This window comes from Podarcis muralis, chromosome 4, assembly GCF_964188315.1.
Source record: "Podarcis muralis chromosome 4, rPodMur119.hap1.1, whole genome shotgun sequence".
Lineage (NCBI taxonomy): Eukaryota > Metazoa > Chordata > Lepidosauria > Squamata > Lacertidae > Podarcis > Podarcis muralis.
Genome location: NC_135658.1, coordinates 14965779 through 14984671, shown reverse-complemented (window position 1 = coordinate 14984671; position 18893 = coordinate 14965779). Strand labels below are relative to the sequence as shown.

The 18893-nt window shown below is 41.2% G+C and overlaps 1 protein-coding gene across 2 annotated transcripts in view; it reads right to left on the bottom strand.

The window, feature by feature from the left end:
- TMEM135 (transmembrane protein 135) overlaps nucleotides 1-18893 on the bottom strand; it is a 185977-nt gene that overhangs the window by 136895 nt on the left and 30189 nt on the right. For both annotated transcript variants that reach the window (XM_077926976.1, XM_028726020.2), the window contains exon 4: nucleotides 1890-1923. In XM_077926976.1, the coding sequence (XP_077783102.1) occupies nucleotides 1890-1901 (12 nt within the window). In that variant the 5' untranslated portion in view covers nucleotides 1902-1923. The remainder of the gene's footprint in view (nucleotides 1-1889; nucleotides 1924-18893) is intronic.

Below are 18893 nucleotides of genomic sequence, written 5' to 3'. Positions count from 1 at the left end.
TTACAGTCCTCTCCTACCTTATTATCCAGAAATAACTGTAGTGATCACATTTCACTTTCACCCTCCAGCTGGAATCCTGGGGTTCGCTTTGATCCCAATATATCTTTAGAGGGATCGTCTTATATATACATATGTTACCAATACACCCCTTTTACCATCTTAGAAATGTCTTGCCTTCAACATGTGCAATCCAAAATAGATCTGGAAAGACTTGTGCATGTTTGTTGAGCCTCCAGGACCAGCTACTATCATTCTCAGTTCCTCGGTATTACAGAAATGTTGATTCATTGATTGCAACTGGTTCAGATTCTGTAGCCCACATTCTCAGCTACATAAGGTCTCATATTACTTTATGTGAATTCTTTTTTTTTTACACTAACTTCCAAAGAGATCAATTATTGTGTTATTAAACTTGCATGTCACAAATAAAGCCTACGGTGCTGTACAACATCTGCATTCATCTGTCTGTGTTTGGGTACTGTTAAATTGAAATTTTCAGAACCACAATCTACCCAAGACTACAAGATCACCCATGTCAGTTTAGCGGTGACAACCTCAATTTTAGTTCAGTATCCGGAAACCTGGTGCCTATGTTCACTTGACAATACCAGGGGTCAACAGGAAGTCCACATTAGCAATATAATTCCTTCGGACATATTTCTTCTTGTGACAATAGAGAGTAGTTAAGAATCAAAGTTCTGATATAGATATATAAAAGCCATCACATTGTTTGTAATGCAGACATCAACCAAGTATATGGAACAATAACAGATGAAAAATAATGTATACTGCTTGTAAAATCCTAAGCAATCTTCCCAATTTAATCTGTCATAGTTAGAGACAGTTGGAGATCTAGAAAAGTCCTTTTTGCTAATCTTTTACCTTAAGGCAGTTCACTGAAGACTCCCCCTTGTGATCTTAATTTGACCATGAATAGCCTACACACATCTAGAAGAATGTTAAATGACACAACCATGCAGAAGACAGCTAAATAAATTATTTCTGATTCACATCTGCCTTATTAAATTTGTATTCCCAGTGCTCTGATGCTAAAGGTGTTTTTATGTAAAATAATAGTCTACTTTGATATTTCTATTCTTGCTCTTATATATATATTAATATATTTAGTACCTATCCTAATACTAGAATTAGTTATCCATACACCTCAAGGAAATCATTCTTTCTACTATCATAAATAATTTTAATTACAATTTAAAAGATGGTGGCTATTGCCACCATAGGTCCACAAACACAGGAAACACAGCTTACCAAATATATATTTCTAAAGCTCCCATCATTTGGTTTAGAAACAATCTGGAAATATGATCAAATTATTCCTCTCTATAGACCTTCACAGCACAAGTTTGCTTTGCTTTATTAATAGGCAGCTGTGTTATTGTATTACTGGAGCAAGCATGGTATAATTTCCTTGATGAATCTGAGGACTCCAGAGAAGCATATCAAGAAGGGAGCATCAAAAGAACACAGAAGAATGACACCCTTTGAATTGTGATTGTATTTAATTTCAGAGAAGTTCAATACAGAAAGCTGATGATGAAAGTAAAAAGTCACATTAAACACGTTGTTCAGAATAAGTACCCACTTGACATAAAATGTAATCTTTCAATATGCAAGTACAATATGCAAGAGAATTTATCTGGAAGAAAAATAGTTTATCCATTTGCCCACAATATTAGAAGTAAATATAACATATTTTCCACTTCACCATCTAGCTAAGAACCTTCAGGATCTCTGAATTAGCTGGTGAAATCTAGGTACTGACTGAGCCAGTAAATTACGTATCACATTTAAGGGAAACTCGACTTAATAACAGCTTCTAAAATGATTCCATTTTAATATGTAGATGAAATGTTAAGAGTTTTACTTACCAAATTCGCCATGTAAATTGTAAGCAGCCCTCTCCTAGAGACAGAAACCAAAACATAGAATTATTAAGCCATACTGAGCTTAACTGCTGATTTATTGCACACACAAAAACCCAGAACTTCACTCTAAGCCTATGGTAAATTCTACCCCTGCCTGAAATCCCGGAGAGCCAGTCAGCATAGATAATGCTGAGAGTGATGAACCAATGGTCCAACTCATTGGCTTAGCACAAATGTGCTGGCTTCCAATGAGAAGACTGGTCCTCCTAAGGGACCTCATTCCATCCTTTTTAGCTCAGTGCAGCATGATCCTTAACCATGATCTGCGGCCAATGTTTCTCCTTTGGAACCTAGGATCCCAGGTTCAGATGGCGGGCCAAGCCAAGCCAAGCCAAGCCTTGCTTTAGCTGCTATCTTGCCCTGATTTAAAACCTGGGGAGGAAAAAGTGGGATGGCTTACAATGACTTGTGAACCAAGCCAGTATAGGGCAACTTCCTATGTTCCTACACACTCAACAGCCAGAGGGCTGAAAACACCAGCTCTTTCACAATAGCTCTAGCTAGTAATATTCTCAGCATATGTAAACATGCAGCATGCACATGGATTGATACTCAGTGCTCCCTGGTGGAGTTATACCAGGTACATGGTTTAATGAAGGCATAGGCAAACTTGGCCCTCCAGCTGTTTTTGGACTACAACTCCCATCATCCCTAGCTAACAGGACCAGTGGTCAGGGATGATGGGAACTGTAGTCCCAAAACATCTGGAAGGCTGAGTTTGCCTATGCCTGGTTTAATGTTCAGCTACTTGCCTGAAGCAAGTAGAAACTGCCCTCCCAATGAATCATCTGGAATTGCTCAAAAGGGCAAGTGAAAAGGCTGCTACTGTTCAGCCTGGAATAGAAGCGAATGCCTGGGTGAGCCAGGAAGAGGACAGGATGCCGCTGCAACCCTTCCCTTCCTTGATCTTGGGACCATCTGCTGCCATCAACAGAAGCAATGCCTACCTTCCCCTAGTGCTGCTTTGCCCAAATGTCATGCTGAGCCAAGCAACACCATACCGTACCTTAGTAGGTTTTGAACGTATCTTGTTTTAAGATCTTTCAGTTAAATTAAAATACGTTTGGCAATATTTCAATACATCATTTCGCATTCTACAGGGACAAATTCCTGTATTTATTTGGCCTAAACTGGAGACATGAGTTAATCTCACCATTATTTTCTGACCATAAATGTGGTAGCATAAAACTATTCCTAGCTGTTTTTCTTCAGAAGGTAGAATCTGATCCGCAAATACAGACCTTTTTATATAAAAAGTAAAACATACCACTTAACCTGTACAACTAAATCCAATATACATAATCCAAACCCATAGCCAAATCAAGAAATCACCAATTTTCCTTCCAAACAGCTGCGTAACACCTATTACCAAACACTGAAAATCCTACAATTCCAGATCTAGAACTAAGATGGGGATGGAAGGGAAGTCTGAAATAACAAAGCATTACAGTTGATGTTTAGGTTATGCTTAATCACTCACACCCACCTATTTCCTACTTTCAGCAGAAGTCTGACAGTGAAATACCAGTGCAAAAGTTCACTTAAAACCAACAAGAACAGCTAAGCTTTCATAATAATACAGAGAATGCAAAACACAGACTTAAGCAGTGACTTTTCAATATAAAAAGAACCCAAACATAAGTTGTTATGAAAGCAAATACCTATCATGACACATGGTTTATAGTGTCCTGTACTGTCACCATTTCAGATCTCCAAAATGCCTTTGAGTAAAGTAGACTCGAAAATAGAATACAGCAGGAGAGCTGTCTTAACACCAATATTCACTTGAACACACACACAGAAAGCCTAATCAAAATGGCCAATGCTAAAGAGTAAGCAAAAGATCTATACTACAAAACATTCCAAAATTGTTTTAAGTAATCTGGCAGAAAAAATCCCTGTGCTGTAGCTTAAGCATATTATCAGACAATTTTGCACTACTAGAAAAAGACATATTTATAAACCAAAATGTTGCATGCATGCAGAAACCATTTTGCACGGGGGTTCCAATCCAGGTCCCCAAATGCATAAGCCCACCCTGTTCTGCCCTCTTTCGGGTCCAAAAGGACCTGTCAGTTGGCAATCACATGTCAATTGGACACACACACTACCTGTACTTAAATGTATCCACTAGTCCTATTAGCATTTTCTACTAATGTCTATTTGATGATCTGGATTCAGACACAATGATTTTACAGTGACCAAAACTTCATTTGGGGGACGTTTACTAAACTGTCAATCTTATTTTATAGATGGGTAATTTGTTTGTTTATTTTGTCTGCTTGCTATTATGTGATTCTCTATTTAAATGTTAATTGGTTTGTTACATAGCAGAAGTGTGATTACTTAGTTCTGCTGCATGCTGTCATTCATGACTCTGCCAGCCCTAATAGGCCCATGAAGCTAAAGAGTGGAGATATTATATTCTTACCAAGGTGGCATGGGATTGGAACAGATGTACAGTGGTACCTGAGGTTAAGTATTTAATTCGTTCCGGAGGTCCGTTCTTAACCTGAAACTGTTCTTAACCTGAAGCACCACTTTAGCTAATGCGGCCTCCTGCTGCTGCTGCGCCGCCGGAGCTCGATTTCTGTTCTTATCCTGAAGCAAAGTTCTTAACCTGAAGCACTATTTCTGGGTTAGCAGAGTCTGTAACCTGAAGCGTATGTAACCCGAGGTACCACTGTACTTTGAGGCTCCTTCAAACTCTAAGATTCTATGAAAATGTATTATAAGTGCAGCTTATGGCTACCTTAAAATTAAAGCAAGTGACCTGTAACATCAAAAGATCCACTACTAATTAAACTAACCATGACCGCAATCTTCCAGGAACATCCTCTCTTCAAGCCCTAATGAAGAAAGATTGATCATTATGTACTGCTATAACATTTGACTCATACGCATTTCTCAAGGTGGCATTTCAAGCAGTGGCATGGACGTCAATCCATCTTTCTTTGCTAATCTGAAAAGGGGCAAGGCCATGGACCACGAGATTAAAGGAACTATATACGGCACAAAATCCTAATGAATACACTGACTCACTTTTATTTTAAAAAGAAAATGCTAGTGAATGGTGCCATGTCTTAAGGATGCATGTAATTCACAAGAAAAGGAGGTCACAAAGCTTAATTTGAAATTTAAAGCACTTTATGAATGCAGATCTGGAATGGAGATGAACTCCAGCCAAAAATATTAATTGAAGTAATGTGTGAAATAACAATCTCTTACATTTTTCCAAAAAAAAACTTGGATACCTTCTAACTGGAAAGTAGTTGATACTGTGCCTATGTTTATAAAAAAGGGAAAAAACAGAAGAACTAAGCCCTCTGTTGATTTGACCTCAAGGAAAACTACAGAACAAATATTTATGGAGGCCAGAATTCAAAAATATGGAAGGAAATAACAAGTGGGTGGCTCGTGTTCACCAAAAGCTGATTGTGCCAAACTAATTTAAAAAGGTAACTAGTTTACTGGCCTAGAGCATGACAATTGACAAAGTTAGCTCACCTGCTTGAGCATTTACTACCTATTTACCAGACTACGTAGCACCATTCATGGGGCACAATTCACTTGCTCCCATGAATGCCTAAGGATATGTGACATGGGACAAACAATAGGAGACCTAATGTACAATGCAGCTTGCCATAGGAAAGACAACTCTTGACATGCCTCCCAATAGCTTGTAGAAGCCTTTTCCACATAGACATTGGTTTCTTTTCCTCCAATATCTCTCAGGATAGACAGATGCCAAGAGAACCCATAGGATGAAAAAAAAACCCATAGCAGCAATTAGAAAAGCCACGTAATTTTTTGAACTCTGGAGGTTTGGCACTTAAGCGTTGGGTAGATGTACTACCGGCCCATAGGGCGCATCTAGGGTTTTTTTGGGGGGGGGGGGATAAAGAAAAAAAAATATTTTTCCCCCCAGGCATGGGGAGGACCCCAGAACAGGCTGCTATCCGCAAGCCTTGGGAGCCCGGCGGGAACTCCTGCGGGCTCCCAAGGCTTGCGGATAGCTTCCTGAAGCCTGCCGCACCGACCCCTCTCGCTCTCCAGGCTTCAGCGAAAGCCTGCATTCGCCCCATAGGACGCACACCCATTTCCCCTTCATTTTAGGAGGGGGAAAATTGCGTCCTATAGGGCGAAAAATACGGTATATACTAAACAGGGGTTGGAAACATTCATGGAGAATAAGGCCATAATGGCTACCAGCCATGATGGCTGGGTACTACTTCTACTTTGTACCTTGTTATCAAAACTGAGCAGAAAGAGGGTGATCTGAAAGTGTGGGATATTGACATCAGTCCCTTGTCGTGGTCAGATCACTTCCTGTTGAGATTTAGTCTTTCAGCACCTTTTCCCCTCTGCAGAGGCGGGGGAACTATTGTGGTCTGCCCTCAGAGGCTGATGGATCCAATGGGTTTTCCGACGACTCTGGGATGTTTTCCCGCTAATACGACTGGCACTCCTGTCAAAGCCCTGGCTGACCTCTGGAACATCCGAATGGCTTGGGTCGTTGGCATGATGGCCCCTGAGTGCACTCTCCTGCTTTATGGAGCCTGTTTGGCTCCCTGTTATGCTCCAGAGCAGAGCTTTTTAGACATACATCATTTCGCGACACAGTAATTCAGTTTTACTAGCAAACCAGAGGTTAAACTAACCCCTTTCCAGTCCCGGGAGGAGCACAGGGAGGATTTGCGTGACACACCTACACACTGCAGCCAACACACTTGAGGATAACATTGCTTGCATCCACCAGGACATGGGGAGGCAAACTAAGGTCCGCGGGCTGGATCAGGCCCAACAGCCTTCTGGATCACCAGCGCACGTTCTTTCCCTCTCCCTCACACGGCGGCGGCAGCAGCACCTCCTCCCTGCCCTGCCTAGAGGAGGAAGGGGGCTGGGCTTTGTTGGTGCCAGCAGCAGCGCTTGAGCGGCCGCCATTTTAAGCCGCCTCTCTATGGAGCCCTTTTGCACGCCGCTCATCGTCCCCCCGCCGCCAGCCCCTGCCGCTCGCAAGACACAGATAAGCAGCCATCGGGGCTCGTGGTGTTCTTGCATCATTTCCCCCCCCCAAAAAAAAATATAGTCGGGCCCCCCACAAGGTCTGAGGGACAGTGGACCGGCCCCCTGCTGAAAAAGTTTGCTGACCCTGCAGCAGGACCTTCACTGTGACAGCAGATGACTCTCAAGAGGTGTCCAGAGCACTAGTCCTGTTATGCTGGATGAGTTTTAGTTAGTAAGGCTCAAGGATGTGGACAAGATGCTTGGATGGGTCAGGGCAACCTGACCCTTGCCCCTCTTGGCTGATAAAAACTAGGAGGATTGGGATAGCTGGCTGGCTGGGCCAGGGAGGTGATAAATTCCTCCTTGCGAGAGGGAGTGTTCTCTGCCTGTTTGAAGGTGGCAGTGTTGAAACCACTCCTCAAAAACCTTTCCTGGGCTCTTCTTATGTTCTTACTTCATCAGTAACAAATATTTCCAGGGTAGCTGGAACAAAAAAAATCAAAATACTTGCTAATGCTGCACTCTGGTGATGTTCACAGTTCTCTATCAGTTTTTTTTTTTAAGCAAGGAATTTAACTGGATATTAATTTGCTCATAAACTATGCAACACTGAAATATCATTCAAAACAAATTTAAAATTAACATGATTTTTACAGAGCACTCTGGACCTTGAGCGGAAGAGATCCCTTCCAACGGATGCATTTATATTTGAACAAATGAGTATAAGAATCAAACAAAGGAGATAAAAGGATATTTGAGGAAAGTTAGAAACCAAATAGGCATGAACCAACCTAATAAATATGAGGAAACAACTAATCTTCCCCCTCCACTTTTACAACAACACTGAAGAGTTCAAATACTTGGAAGATGAGACAATAAAACTCCTACATATCTAGTACAGGAGCATTCATCTAAAAATTCCCAGGACATTTATGGAAACTGCTTCGGTGGTCAAAGCCTTTCTGCACTCTTGTGAGCATTGAGTGGGAGAGTTTCAAAGGCAAGCAAAATTGATGGTAAGCTCCTAAAGCTTAATTTTCACTGAAGTGCAGGCATCCATCATTTTTGCCCCTAGAAAGAGAAGGGGGGGGGGGGGAAGCAAGCACAATTTCAAAGACTTAGCATTGACTCTGCAGTCCATTCAAAGGAAGAGCTTTTGACTCTACATTTCCAGTTTGGTATTTGGTTCACTTTTTGCCAGGATCACAATGTCATTTTCTCACCTCCAGAGCTATATGATTCCAGCATAACTTCAATGACAGCTACAATCCCCAAGACACTGAAGACTAACTACTCAGGATATTCCCTAAGGCTAAACCATTAAAAGCATAGCTATCTTCCCCCTAAAAGAAGCCTATAATTTTCCACTGCGAAATGAGTTGTGTATCTGAATAACTCATCCGGATTTACATATTATGGGACATATCTTCTGCCGTTAGTATTTATGAAGAAGGATAAATGTCTGACACAAAATACCTATTCTGTGACCATGCTTTCTTCATGCTTCTGAAATTTCACACATTGGCCAAGACTTCTGTTTTATTATTAAAGATTATATTCTTCTATTTTAATCTGTTTTGATAATACTGTTTCACTAATTCTAATGATTTATTTTTTTACACCGTTAAAGATTTTAAATATTACATGATTCAGACATGTTTTACAATAAATACTTTGCAAAAAATTCTATACAACCAACATTAAGGGGGGAAAACATGGCAATGATTGGCATAAAAAAATTATATTAGCAAAATAAAATAAAATACATCACTAATCATAGATCAAATTTTATTTTTATTGTTTTATTGCTGCAAAACAAATGAAAAGTTATTTGATCGTACAAAATATAATGGGAAACTGAGGAATGTTTGCCTAACACATGTTGTAATTTGTTGTATTTCTCCAGTGTTCAGGGTTCGAAATTAGCAGAGTGCCAGGCACATTTTGCAGCTAAAGATTCTCCATTTGTGAACACCTCAAAAAGTCTGGGTGCCATTTTTTGTGCCTACCTGACACTCAGTGATTACTGAAATGTATGTGCTTTGAAGCCTCGGAGTATATGTTAAGGATAGACAATATGTTAAGGAGTTTAACAATAAAGAGTATAGTTTCGAAAACTGAACTACGGTATCAATATTTTTATTGTAAACACCAAATTAAACATGTATTAACAATTTCTGCTAAAAAAGTGCTATTAACCATGTGTCACTTATGTGAATTGCGTATTAGTTCATATTTATCAAAATAATAGGGGGGAAAGTGTTGCCAACCCCCGCAGTGGCGACTAGACAGTCTGTTTTGGCACCCATAACCCAGGTCCCCAAAGCCATTTGGCTCCTAGCTTTTCTATCCCAGTTTCTAACACTGCTGTTGTGCCATATTTTTAACTATTCATGTATATCTTGAGGTCAGAACTGGATTTCCATATCACACATACACAAACTTATTTTGAGTCCTACCTCTGTCTTCAAAACCCCTGCCCTTCTATTAAATATTTTTTTTTCATTTTAATTAATTTATTTTATTTCATAAGCAGACAAACAAACAATGATCATTCACACAGAAAGAAATACAAATAATATCCCAGAAGAGAAAAGAAAAAGAAAAAAGAATAGTAAAATTAATACACCCATGTGACTTCCCTCCTCCAATACTCATCATCCCTTAAACCTTAAGTTCTTATTTACATTGCATCTTATACATCTCATCTTTAATGTTCTAAATATATTAATTTCACCTAAATCTACTTTACAAACTTAATCTATACATACCAACATGTTCGCCTTAGAACAGTGTTTACTCATGTACTCTTCAAACATTGCCATTCTAGCCTTAGTTTCTGATTTGTCTGGTATCTTATGGCTGCTGTTAATTTTGCCATTTTGAGTCCTACCTCTGTCTTCAAAACCCCTGCCCTTCTATTAAATTTATGTTTGGCGGAGATGGCAACACACACACACACACACACGGGATATTATGCTTCAGTCGGAGAAAGGAGGGGAAATAACCTGTCTTCTGTCAAAACAAGACAGGAGGACATTTTGGCCTTTCAGAAATCATATTCTCAAGAGCCCTGGTGCTTTATTGGTTTCAGACTTAAATTTCTATTAAAATGAAAGAGGTATGACTGATTTGTACACCGTGCTTAATGCCAACCACAGTCACTGCTTGCCAAAGAATTACAAGACTGATTGCAAAACTCCTTTCGTACACACAAAAAAGCTTATATCAAGCAGGCAGAAAGCTTTAAAGGCTGCTCTTGCATCTTTTTAGGAAAGTATAAGTCACAATACACAACAGAGAGTTAACTTATTTTATCCAAAGCCATATTTATTGGGGCTGGGAGCAGATGCAGACTCCACTGCCTTCCATTAGCCAGGTTTTTTCCTTCCCAACTCCTTGCTTTGTTTACAGTCAGATGAAGAGTTCCAATAATCTCAAAAACCTTGCACACTATTCTGTGAGCTTTTTTTCCAGGGCAATACTTTTATTAGGCCAAATATGGATTTCAGAATGTATTTTAACCAGACTACTGCCTTGTGAACTTAAAATAAGGCCATTCTGAAGCAGGGAAAAGCTCCAGGGAACAGAAAGCATTTTATGGAATTAGCTGGTAAAGTTTAACCATTCCAAGCTGCCACAAACATTAAATTGCAATAACATTCAGCCCATGTACAATTTGTGTTCTAAGTTGTCAAATCCACAAAAGCCACAGCAATTTTCTCATGTTTAGCTTATGGCACATATACTGTGGCATATTTAATAGGCAACATACTACAATCAGTAATAACAGTATGCCATACAATCAATCTCTGTTAAGAAAGTGTTTATTCACGCACCTGGAGAGCCAACTTTAAAATGAAATTAAAAAGTACAAAAAGATCCATACATATGCCTGCCTGCCAATTTTGCACAGGCAATTAGTAACATTCCAGGGTAACCGTGCTTAATATATTTATGTTTGTGATCAATACAGACTTAACCAGAACTCTGCACAGTTAAGATTCTAAACAGAAAAAGCCAAACTCATTATAAGCATACTTCAGACCTTCAAAATGCCAGTCAAGTATTAAAATGGACACATTTAAATTTCTCAATTGCGAGGGTCGCACCTCAAACTCTGGAATGACCTTTGTAAATATCCAGCAAATGTTAAGGACATTATCCTCCCTTCCCACCCATCCCCCAATCCCAAAAGGAAGTTAAAAGGTGTTAGAAGTAGCCTATGGTACATTTTTATTGCCAAATTACAGAACCTCAACTTAGGGCTTTATAATGGCACCAATGACAGAGCCTGCTCTACAGCAAGGAGACAGGCGCCACTATAATGTTAACAGCAACTAAGTAAACACTAATTCTGCCTAGAGGACAGGGCACTTGAAGAAGGGAAAAGGAAAACACACACAGAGGTCCCTTCAAAACCACTCTAGATCTTTATTTTGATTAGCTATAATTAGGTTTCTTTTCTCCAGTTCATAGTGGTGTAATTAACCAAGGAAAAGCGTAAGGGCTAGCTCATTAGGCAAAAGAATACACAATTAACTTCTGGAGAGAACTAATTGCCTTTCCTCAAACTGTGTTAAAATTAGCACTTTACTCTTATACAACATGCAACTCCATTTGCATTGCTAGGCTAAAAATGACAGGGTCTAGGTAGCAGATTTAAAATGAACGCTTACATTTAGCACCCCTATCTTGGATCTAGGTGCTGCTTAACTTGTTAATATGATTCATTTGCAGGGGGAAAGAGGGACACACAGAGATGCACCAAATATTTTCCAAACCTTTAATTGCGCTAGAACGTAACGCCAGAATGCCAAGACAGAGAGAAGATGTGCCTTTACCCTTCTTCTACTAACTCAGCAGAAATTGTGTCACACGTTCGGGTTCCAAAAAACATTCGAAAACAAAAGCATTTACTTCCGGGTTTACGGCGTTTGAGAACTGAAAAGTACGACAACAGAGGCATTCAGGAACCGCGGTACCACTATACAAGACCTTAACAGCATTCAATTACAAGCTTCCAATAGAAAATGGCTGAATCAGTCTTAAAGGAAAGTCCTCTTTCAAAGATACACTTTCAAAAGCAACCTAAAAGCAAAAAAAAAAAAATGCTAGTTCTTGCAATGTACAAGTCTTTCCTCCAAAAATAACCTACCCAGCATAGTAACAGACATTTTGCTAATATACAATGATGTAAATGATATAAACGTAAGTTTGAGTAAGCGCGAAGGGCCATGGCTCAGAGAATGAGTGTGATTTGTACACAGATCCCAGGTTCAATCCTAGGTAGGGCTGGGAGAGATGCCATGCCTGAAACCCTGGAGAGCCACTGCCAGTCCATGTAGACAACGTTGAGATAGATGCGGTGAGTGGTCTGACCCAGTAGAAGGGTCCTATTACAGTCTTACTGAACAACATGAAACCATGAAACTTGCATCTGAGCAAACATGCTTAGGATTACACGGCAGGTTGCATATGAAGAGACAGGCAACAGCTTTTTTTTTTTCTTAACAGAAAAGAGAATAAAACATTTTGGCTGATTTCAGGGTAATCAATTTGATAGCACAAACCCACTGCCAGATTACTATGCTTTATGGACAGCTTTGATTATGTTGACAATCAGGGAAATTTCAGTGTCAACTAACTGAAGGAAAAACAGAAGGCTTTTAGCCATTCGCTAGCTTGCCTTCATGTTCCTTACATTTTCCTAAAGGTACAATAGAATATTGTATACAGTACTCTGGCCCAGAACCTAAACACATCAACACTTACAATGGAGGTCTAATTTACAAGCATTTCATTCCTGAACTCAGTCTGATATGGATGCTCTGTAAGCAAATGCCTACAGGGAACTTAAAATAAAGTGCCCACTGGGAAGAGATTAAGTGATTATTTGTTACCAGCTGCTAGATACGTTTAAAAGGCCAGAAACATATTTAAGAATTTTAAAGTAAAACAATTACTGTTTGTTTATTTCCCCCTCTTTCGACCTATTTGGCATGATGAGAGAGAAAGGGCCATTTAAAAGAATATGAAGATGTTTGGTGATTTCACATAGGACTGGATCCAATTCAGTCCTGCACAAATTAGACCCACTGAAATGGGTTACTAACATAAATCCATTCATTCCAGCGGATCTGCTTTAATTTAGCTGGATACAACCTATAGCTTCTGGAAAGCCACCATTTCTCAAAAGTACAGAAATTGCACCAAATTTGAAATGAGCAGAGAATTCCCGCTCCTAACAAAATTGTTTTATTAAGCCCTTTTAAAAGTAGGCTTGCAAGCATCTGGCCAACGCTGGCAATAATCTCAGTAGCCAGAAGGGTGGTTGTATAAAATGTACAGTGAGTGGGGGGGCGGCGAAAATCTTCAGTGCTCTGCATAATTCCTTGCTCCTCCCATAATTCGCATAGCCATTTATTTGCCAAATAAATCTGTGTAATTTATACAGGCCTCTAAACACACTGGAGGAAAAGTATTGTGCAATTAGAAAGCAACTATCCTACAGTCATGGAGATATATGATAGGGATATTCCAAAGTTTGCTTCTGGGTTCAAGGACATATACATTCCAGTTCTTTTTTCAACATTTCAAATTTCAGCAAATAACTAACCGGGAACTCGCAATCAACTTCAGCATCACCTTGCCTTCCCCTCCTCTATCCACCCTCACTTCTTCACTCATTCTGATCAGTTTTTTTCTAATAGCAGCCCCTACTCTGACCAGTTGACAGGTGTAAAGGTCTGTGCTATTAATGAATAACAACAAGTTAGCTCACCCAAGTATAAACCTGAATGTTTCCCTGCTAGACAACCAGACTTCTGCGCCTGAGCAGATGAGATAAGAACTTGGAATGCACAAGAGCTCACAACTCCATACTGAAAAGCTGTAAGGATGGGAGCTTCATTGTGTTTTTTAGAAAAGAAAAGAAAACCCACAAACTTGGTTAAAGAAGACCAAAAGTGTGAGGATTCTATGCTACAGGAGTGGTGGAAATTACAAGCTTAGCTAACCACCCTGAACCTAATCTGATTCTGAACCAGATGTCTGGAAATGGACTTCAACACAATTCTGGATTCATTAATAAACACCTTATTTCCTTGCAAGCAAAAGTGACAAAAATCTTGTTTCAGTGCCCCAAAATCATGGTTAAACCGAGACCAGTGCCCTGGAGTTAAGATATTTTTCAGAGTTTAATATTACTGTTACTCAACAGCACACAAAAGGAGCAGTAAAGTGAACATTTGCATCAAAATCCACAAGCTGCTTGCCCAGAAATTATCCACTATTTCCATATTACCCTGACCACAGTTTGCAGTGGGGAAAATACTCCGTATCTTCACAAGTAACAAACACTGACCTAAACACAAGGGTGCCAGGGCAAACAAAACAGGGGGGTTACCCCATAGGAGCTAATAAGAGACAAAATGGGTTACGGAGTTGCCACCCTGGAAGAAATTTCTTGCAGTCTCCCAAGTGGTGATCATGTTACATTAAGCCACCTTAAGGAGGGATCATTTGGAGGGGTGGGGAAAGGGTGTTAACGGGTGCAGTTCTTTTAATGCTTCTTGGGAGGCAGTGTGAAAATCTACTGCCAAGCTCTGGCTTATTCTTAACAATGTGTGTATTTTTCCAAGCAACATTTCTTTTTCCTTAGTTTTAGACGTGCAATAAAAAGAAGTTCAAATTGTCCTTGGCAGAGATGCAGAAAGCTGTCCTGATTTTCCTTGAGGAATGAAACAGTAAGGCCAAATGGAGTGATAGCGTCAAAGAAGTTAACTTTCAGGAACCCTATCAAGTCCACCATCTGAAAAGCGGTTAATGAAAAAAGGAAAGTTTAATTGGTTTCAACCATTAGAAACAGGAGCAAGCAGGAGCAGTATTCTCTTCAAAAATTGGCCTTAGCAGTCTGCGTCATTTTCCCTTCAGGAACATTGAACAGTAGGAATGGGTAGTCACCTTCCGAAGATTTTTAGATTCTAGGAGGAGGAGTTTGGAGAAATACATCCATGAATCCAGCTGCAGGCAGAACAGCAGGTGCCTGAGTTCTGATAGAGGAGCATCACCTCTCAGGAGGAGCCAGGCGGGCCCAGGTGGGGGGGGTTGCCACGGTGACAAGGACCCACCCTCCTTTGTGACATCTCTTGCTTCTCCTTTAAAAGCCACAGACTTGGAGGAGGCCATTAGTAGTGAGGCGAGTGGAGGAGTGAGAAGTTAGTGGCAGTTGGTGGAGATTAGGCGGAGGATTAGTGAATTGTTATTTTTTACATTTTCTTATTTTGATTTTGATTTCATGAATTACTTTTGAATTATTTTATTTATTTTGATTTTCTTTTATTCTTTTCTTTTTTATTTTAACACTTATTTTATTGTTCTTTATTTTAATATTTTTGTTCTTTGTTTTTTGTGCACATCTGTGCATATTTTGTATATATTTTATATATTTTTATTTTGTACATAGAGCAGTAGGGTTGTGTAGGCTTAGGGTGGAGGTTAGGTGTATGCGTAGGGCAGGGGTTGGGGTGGGGTGGGGTCAGAGTTAAGCTTGGGTGGGCATTTTAGATAGTTAGCTACTTTAGAGAGGAGGGTGGGATCTTTTCCTGGACGAAATGGGCAGGCTGTAAGTAGCATTCCTTCCCTTTCTCTTCGTCCCCTGGTGGGGGGGGGGGTGAGTCCTGGGGTCTCCTGCACAGCCTTGGCTCTCTGGAGAGACCTGGTCTTTATTCAATGAACTGTTGCAACAGGACTTCCAACTACCACATGGAAGAAGCAGAAAGAAGCCCATTTTACCCACAACATATTTTAATAAACCGTCATACATACATCACATCTGTGTCACAAACTGGGAGGGTTTTTCTGGCGGAAACCTGAGTATCAGGTTTGCCCCTGTCCCTCCCTTGACCTTACGCCCATTAAGTAAAACAAAGGAAAAGATATACATGTTCCTGTTTCTTAACCAAGTTGAGTACTCCCGATTGTCCTGGCCAAGTCCCCAAACCAGGTAGGTTGGATCCACTCTTGTCCATGAGATGACTACCTGTCTGGCACTCAGAGACCAGGAGGGCAGTGATTACCACCCAGGCAGAAGGGTTGCTGTGTATGGGGTCTCATGCTTTAGGGATGATGGCTGCCCCTAGCCATATCCCAAGTGCCTCCTCTGGTAACTATCTTCCTTCTGAGCAAAACAGCATTGGAACGGTGTCAATCCGATGTTGGATTGCTTTTATATGAATATTTAAAGGTTTTCCCGGCAAGACTTCCTGATCCACCTTTTCATGGGGACAGAAGGGAAGCAGCAGCTGTGAAACCAGATCAGGTAGGAGGAAGCGGCTTGTGGGGACAGAGACTGAGGGATGCAGCAATGTCATGGACTGGTTGGGCACAGAGGAATGGTGCGAGGAAGCAGCCAGGGAACCAAGAAGGGAAGATGTCTCAGAGCCCAGGAAGTGGAGGGGGGACAAGGATGAGCAGTCAGAGGGAGAAGAGGCCGGGTAACCAGGGGAGGGTACCCAATGGGTCTCAAACCCTCTATGAGTGAGGAACTTTCCCCTGTGTCAGAAGACATGCTCCAGCAGATGGAGCGGACGAGATCCAGAGAAGGCTGTTTCTGCACGTGCTGAAGAGGGCAGTGAGGGGCCGATGAGCTCCCGGGGCTATTTATTTCACTGACCCCCCCCCCCCATTTTTCTTCCATGGAACTCAAGATAGCATATTCCAAAATAACAACAAACTGGGAGTTTTAATGCAGAGGTCAGGGCAGAGAAGGAGACCAAACACACCCCTACCCTTGCAGAAATGTTATCAGCAAAAGAGGGCAGTAAGCAGGCACTAGGTCTGAGCAGCGACAAGGGCTTAACCGTGCTGAATGAAGGAAGAAAGCACAGCTCATTTCCCCAAGCCAACACAAGGAGCTGCAAGTGTCATCTCACCGCCCCCTGTAACGGTCACTTTGGGGCAGAATCTGACCTTGTGTTCTCCTCCAAAATGGTCTGGGTGAAGAGAGAGGGGAAACTGGACACAGACGTTGCTCTCTGCAGTTGCTTTGAAGGAGAAGGGAGGACTCTTGATTCCCTTTACACAGAGAGGACCATATGGGGAGAGAGAGGGCTGGTTTCCCACAATGAACTCTCCCTGCAAATTTTGCAGGGTTCCCATACTTGCATGCTCATATTTTAAGAGATAAATGGTACAGACCAACAGAGCGAAAACAAACTGTGCGGGGAGGGGGAGAGTAGACAGTCTGCCCATTTTCCTTCTCCAGTTCTTGGCAATCTCTTTATGCCAGCTTTTTGCCAGGCCTATTTCCTTTCAAGGACCTTAGCGGCAGTTCATGAATACTGCACCTGTTCCCACTAATCCCTTTCGCCCTCTCTAGTGACTCCTTCAGTTGTAAAGAGCAGCTATGGATGAGAACAACATGAGCACAGCAGGAGGGGAAAAGGAGGACTTCATTCCTAAGGACATCTTTAGGAGTCGCAGGAGAAGCAGGAGACTGGAGAAGGGCAGGCGGGCGTCTCAGATATGTGTAGAGGTCAAATGGAGTAATATGAAGAGCACTTTCATGATATCTGGACCAGTGAAATGTATGGGAAAGCTGCAGGATGTGTCAAATCATGGAGCAAGAAAGTCAGATCGTATGTTCTGAGGATTTTTGCAAAGCCAGGGTTCTTGAAGAAGGTCCTCTGTGAAACCCGCCACTTCAGAGAAGTAAAGTACAGTGGTCCCTCGGGTTACAAACGCTTCAGGTTACAAACTCCGCTAACCCGGAAGTAGTATCTCGGGTTGAGAACTTTGCCCCAGGATGAGAACAGAAATCGCGCGGTGGCGGCAGTGGGAGGCCCCATTAGCGAAAGCGCGCTTCAGGTTAAGAACAGTTTCGGGTTAAGAATGGACCTCTGGAACGAATTAAGTTCATAACCCGTGGTACCACTATAAAGAGTAAGGCTGCTCATTCAAAGCACATCCCCCTCCCTCTACGAATCCTGGGCACTGCAGTTTACTCCTCACAGAGTTACAATTCCCCCCAGAATTTTTTGAATCAGCCATTATACAAACATCTTTTCTTAAAAAAGTGATGAAGTTAAATTAGAGAGTAGGTTAACACATACATGTAAGAACCTAAATGATTACACCAAAGGTCTAACTAGCCTCACATCCTGTTTCCCAGAATGGAAGCCCACAACCAGGAGATGAGGCCAAGACCCCTCTCAGGCAGCTGTTTCCCCAGCGACCGCAATCCAAAGACATGCTGCCTCTAGTCCTGAAGGTTGCATATAGCTATCGTGATAAGTAGCCATGGATAAACTCCTTTTTAAATTTTTTTTTTTAAAAAACCATTAAGTCAGTAACCATCACATCATGAGATAGCAGAATTCATCATTTACCCATGTGTTGTGTGAAGAAGTCACACAACTCCATACAGATTCTGCACAAGCAGAACACAAAAGCACTAATTTATTCCAGTGGGAATTCCTGGCAGTCTTATGAAGTTGTGGCTATTTGGCAAGGAGGTCAGAAAGCAAGGATGCCAGGAAAGACTAATAATGAGTGGCACTAGGTATCTGTCCCTTCTATTTGTATGAAGCAGGGTCACAAACCTGAGAAAGACAGGCATGGAGAGATTAAGTGGTGACAGCTTCAAGCGCTGGGAGGAGCAATAGTATAAACACAGCAGAGGACAGGCAACCATTACGTTTACAGTTATTTCTAAGGATACATTAAGAGCAGAGGGATGAGGACTAGGAGTAATGGGGAATACCTGGACCTATACAACACAGAATTCTCATCCTCTAGAAAAACTTCCTGAAAACAACAGAATCTTAACAGCAACTAGCTGCGCATTTTCACTCATGTATGTATAAACCAGCAACCCTAAACAAAACCACCATGTATTTTTTCGAGTATACTACCTACCCACACCGCAAACTCTCAATA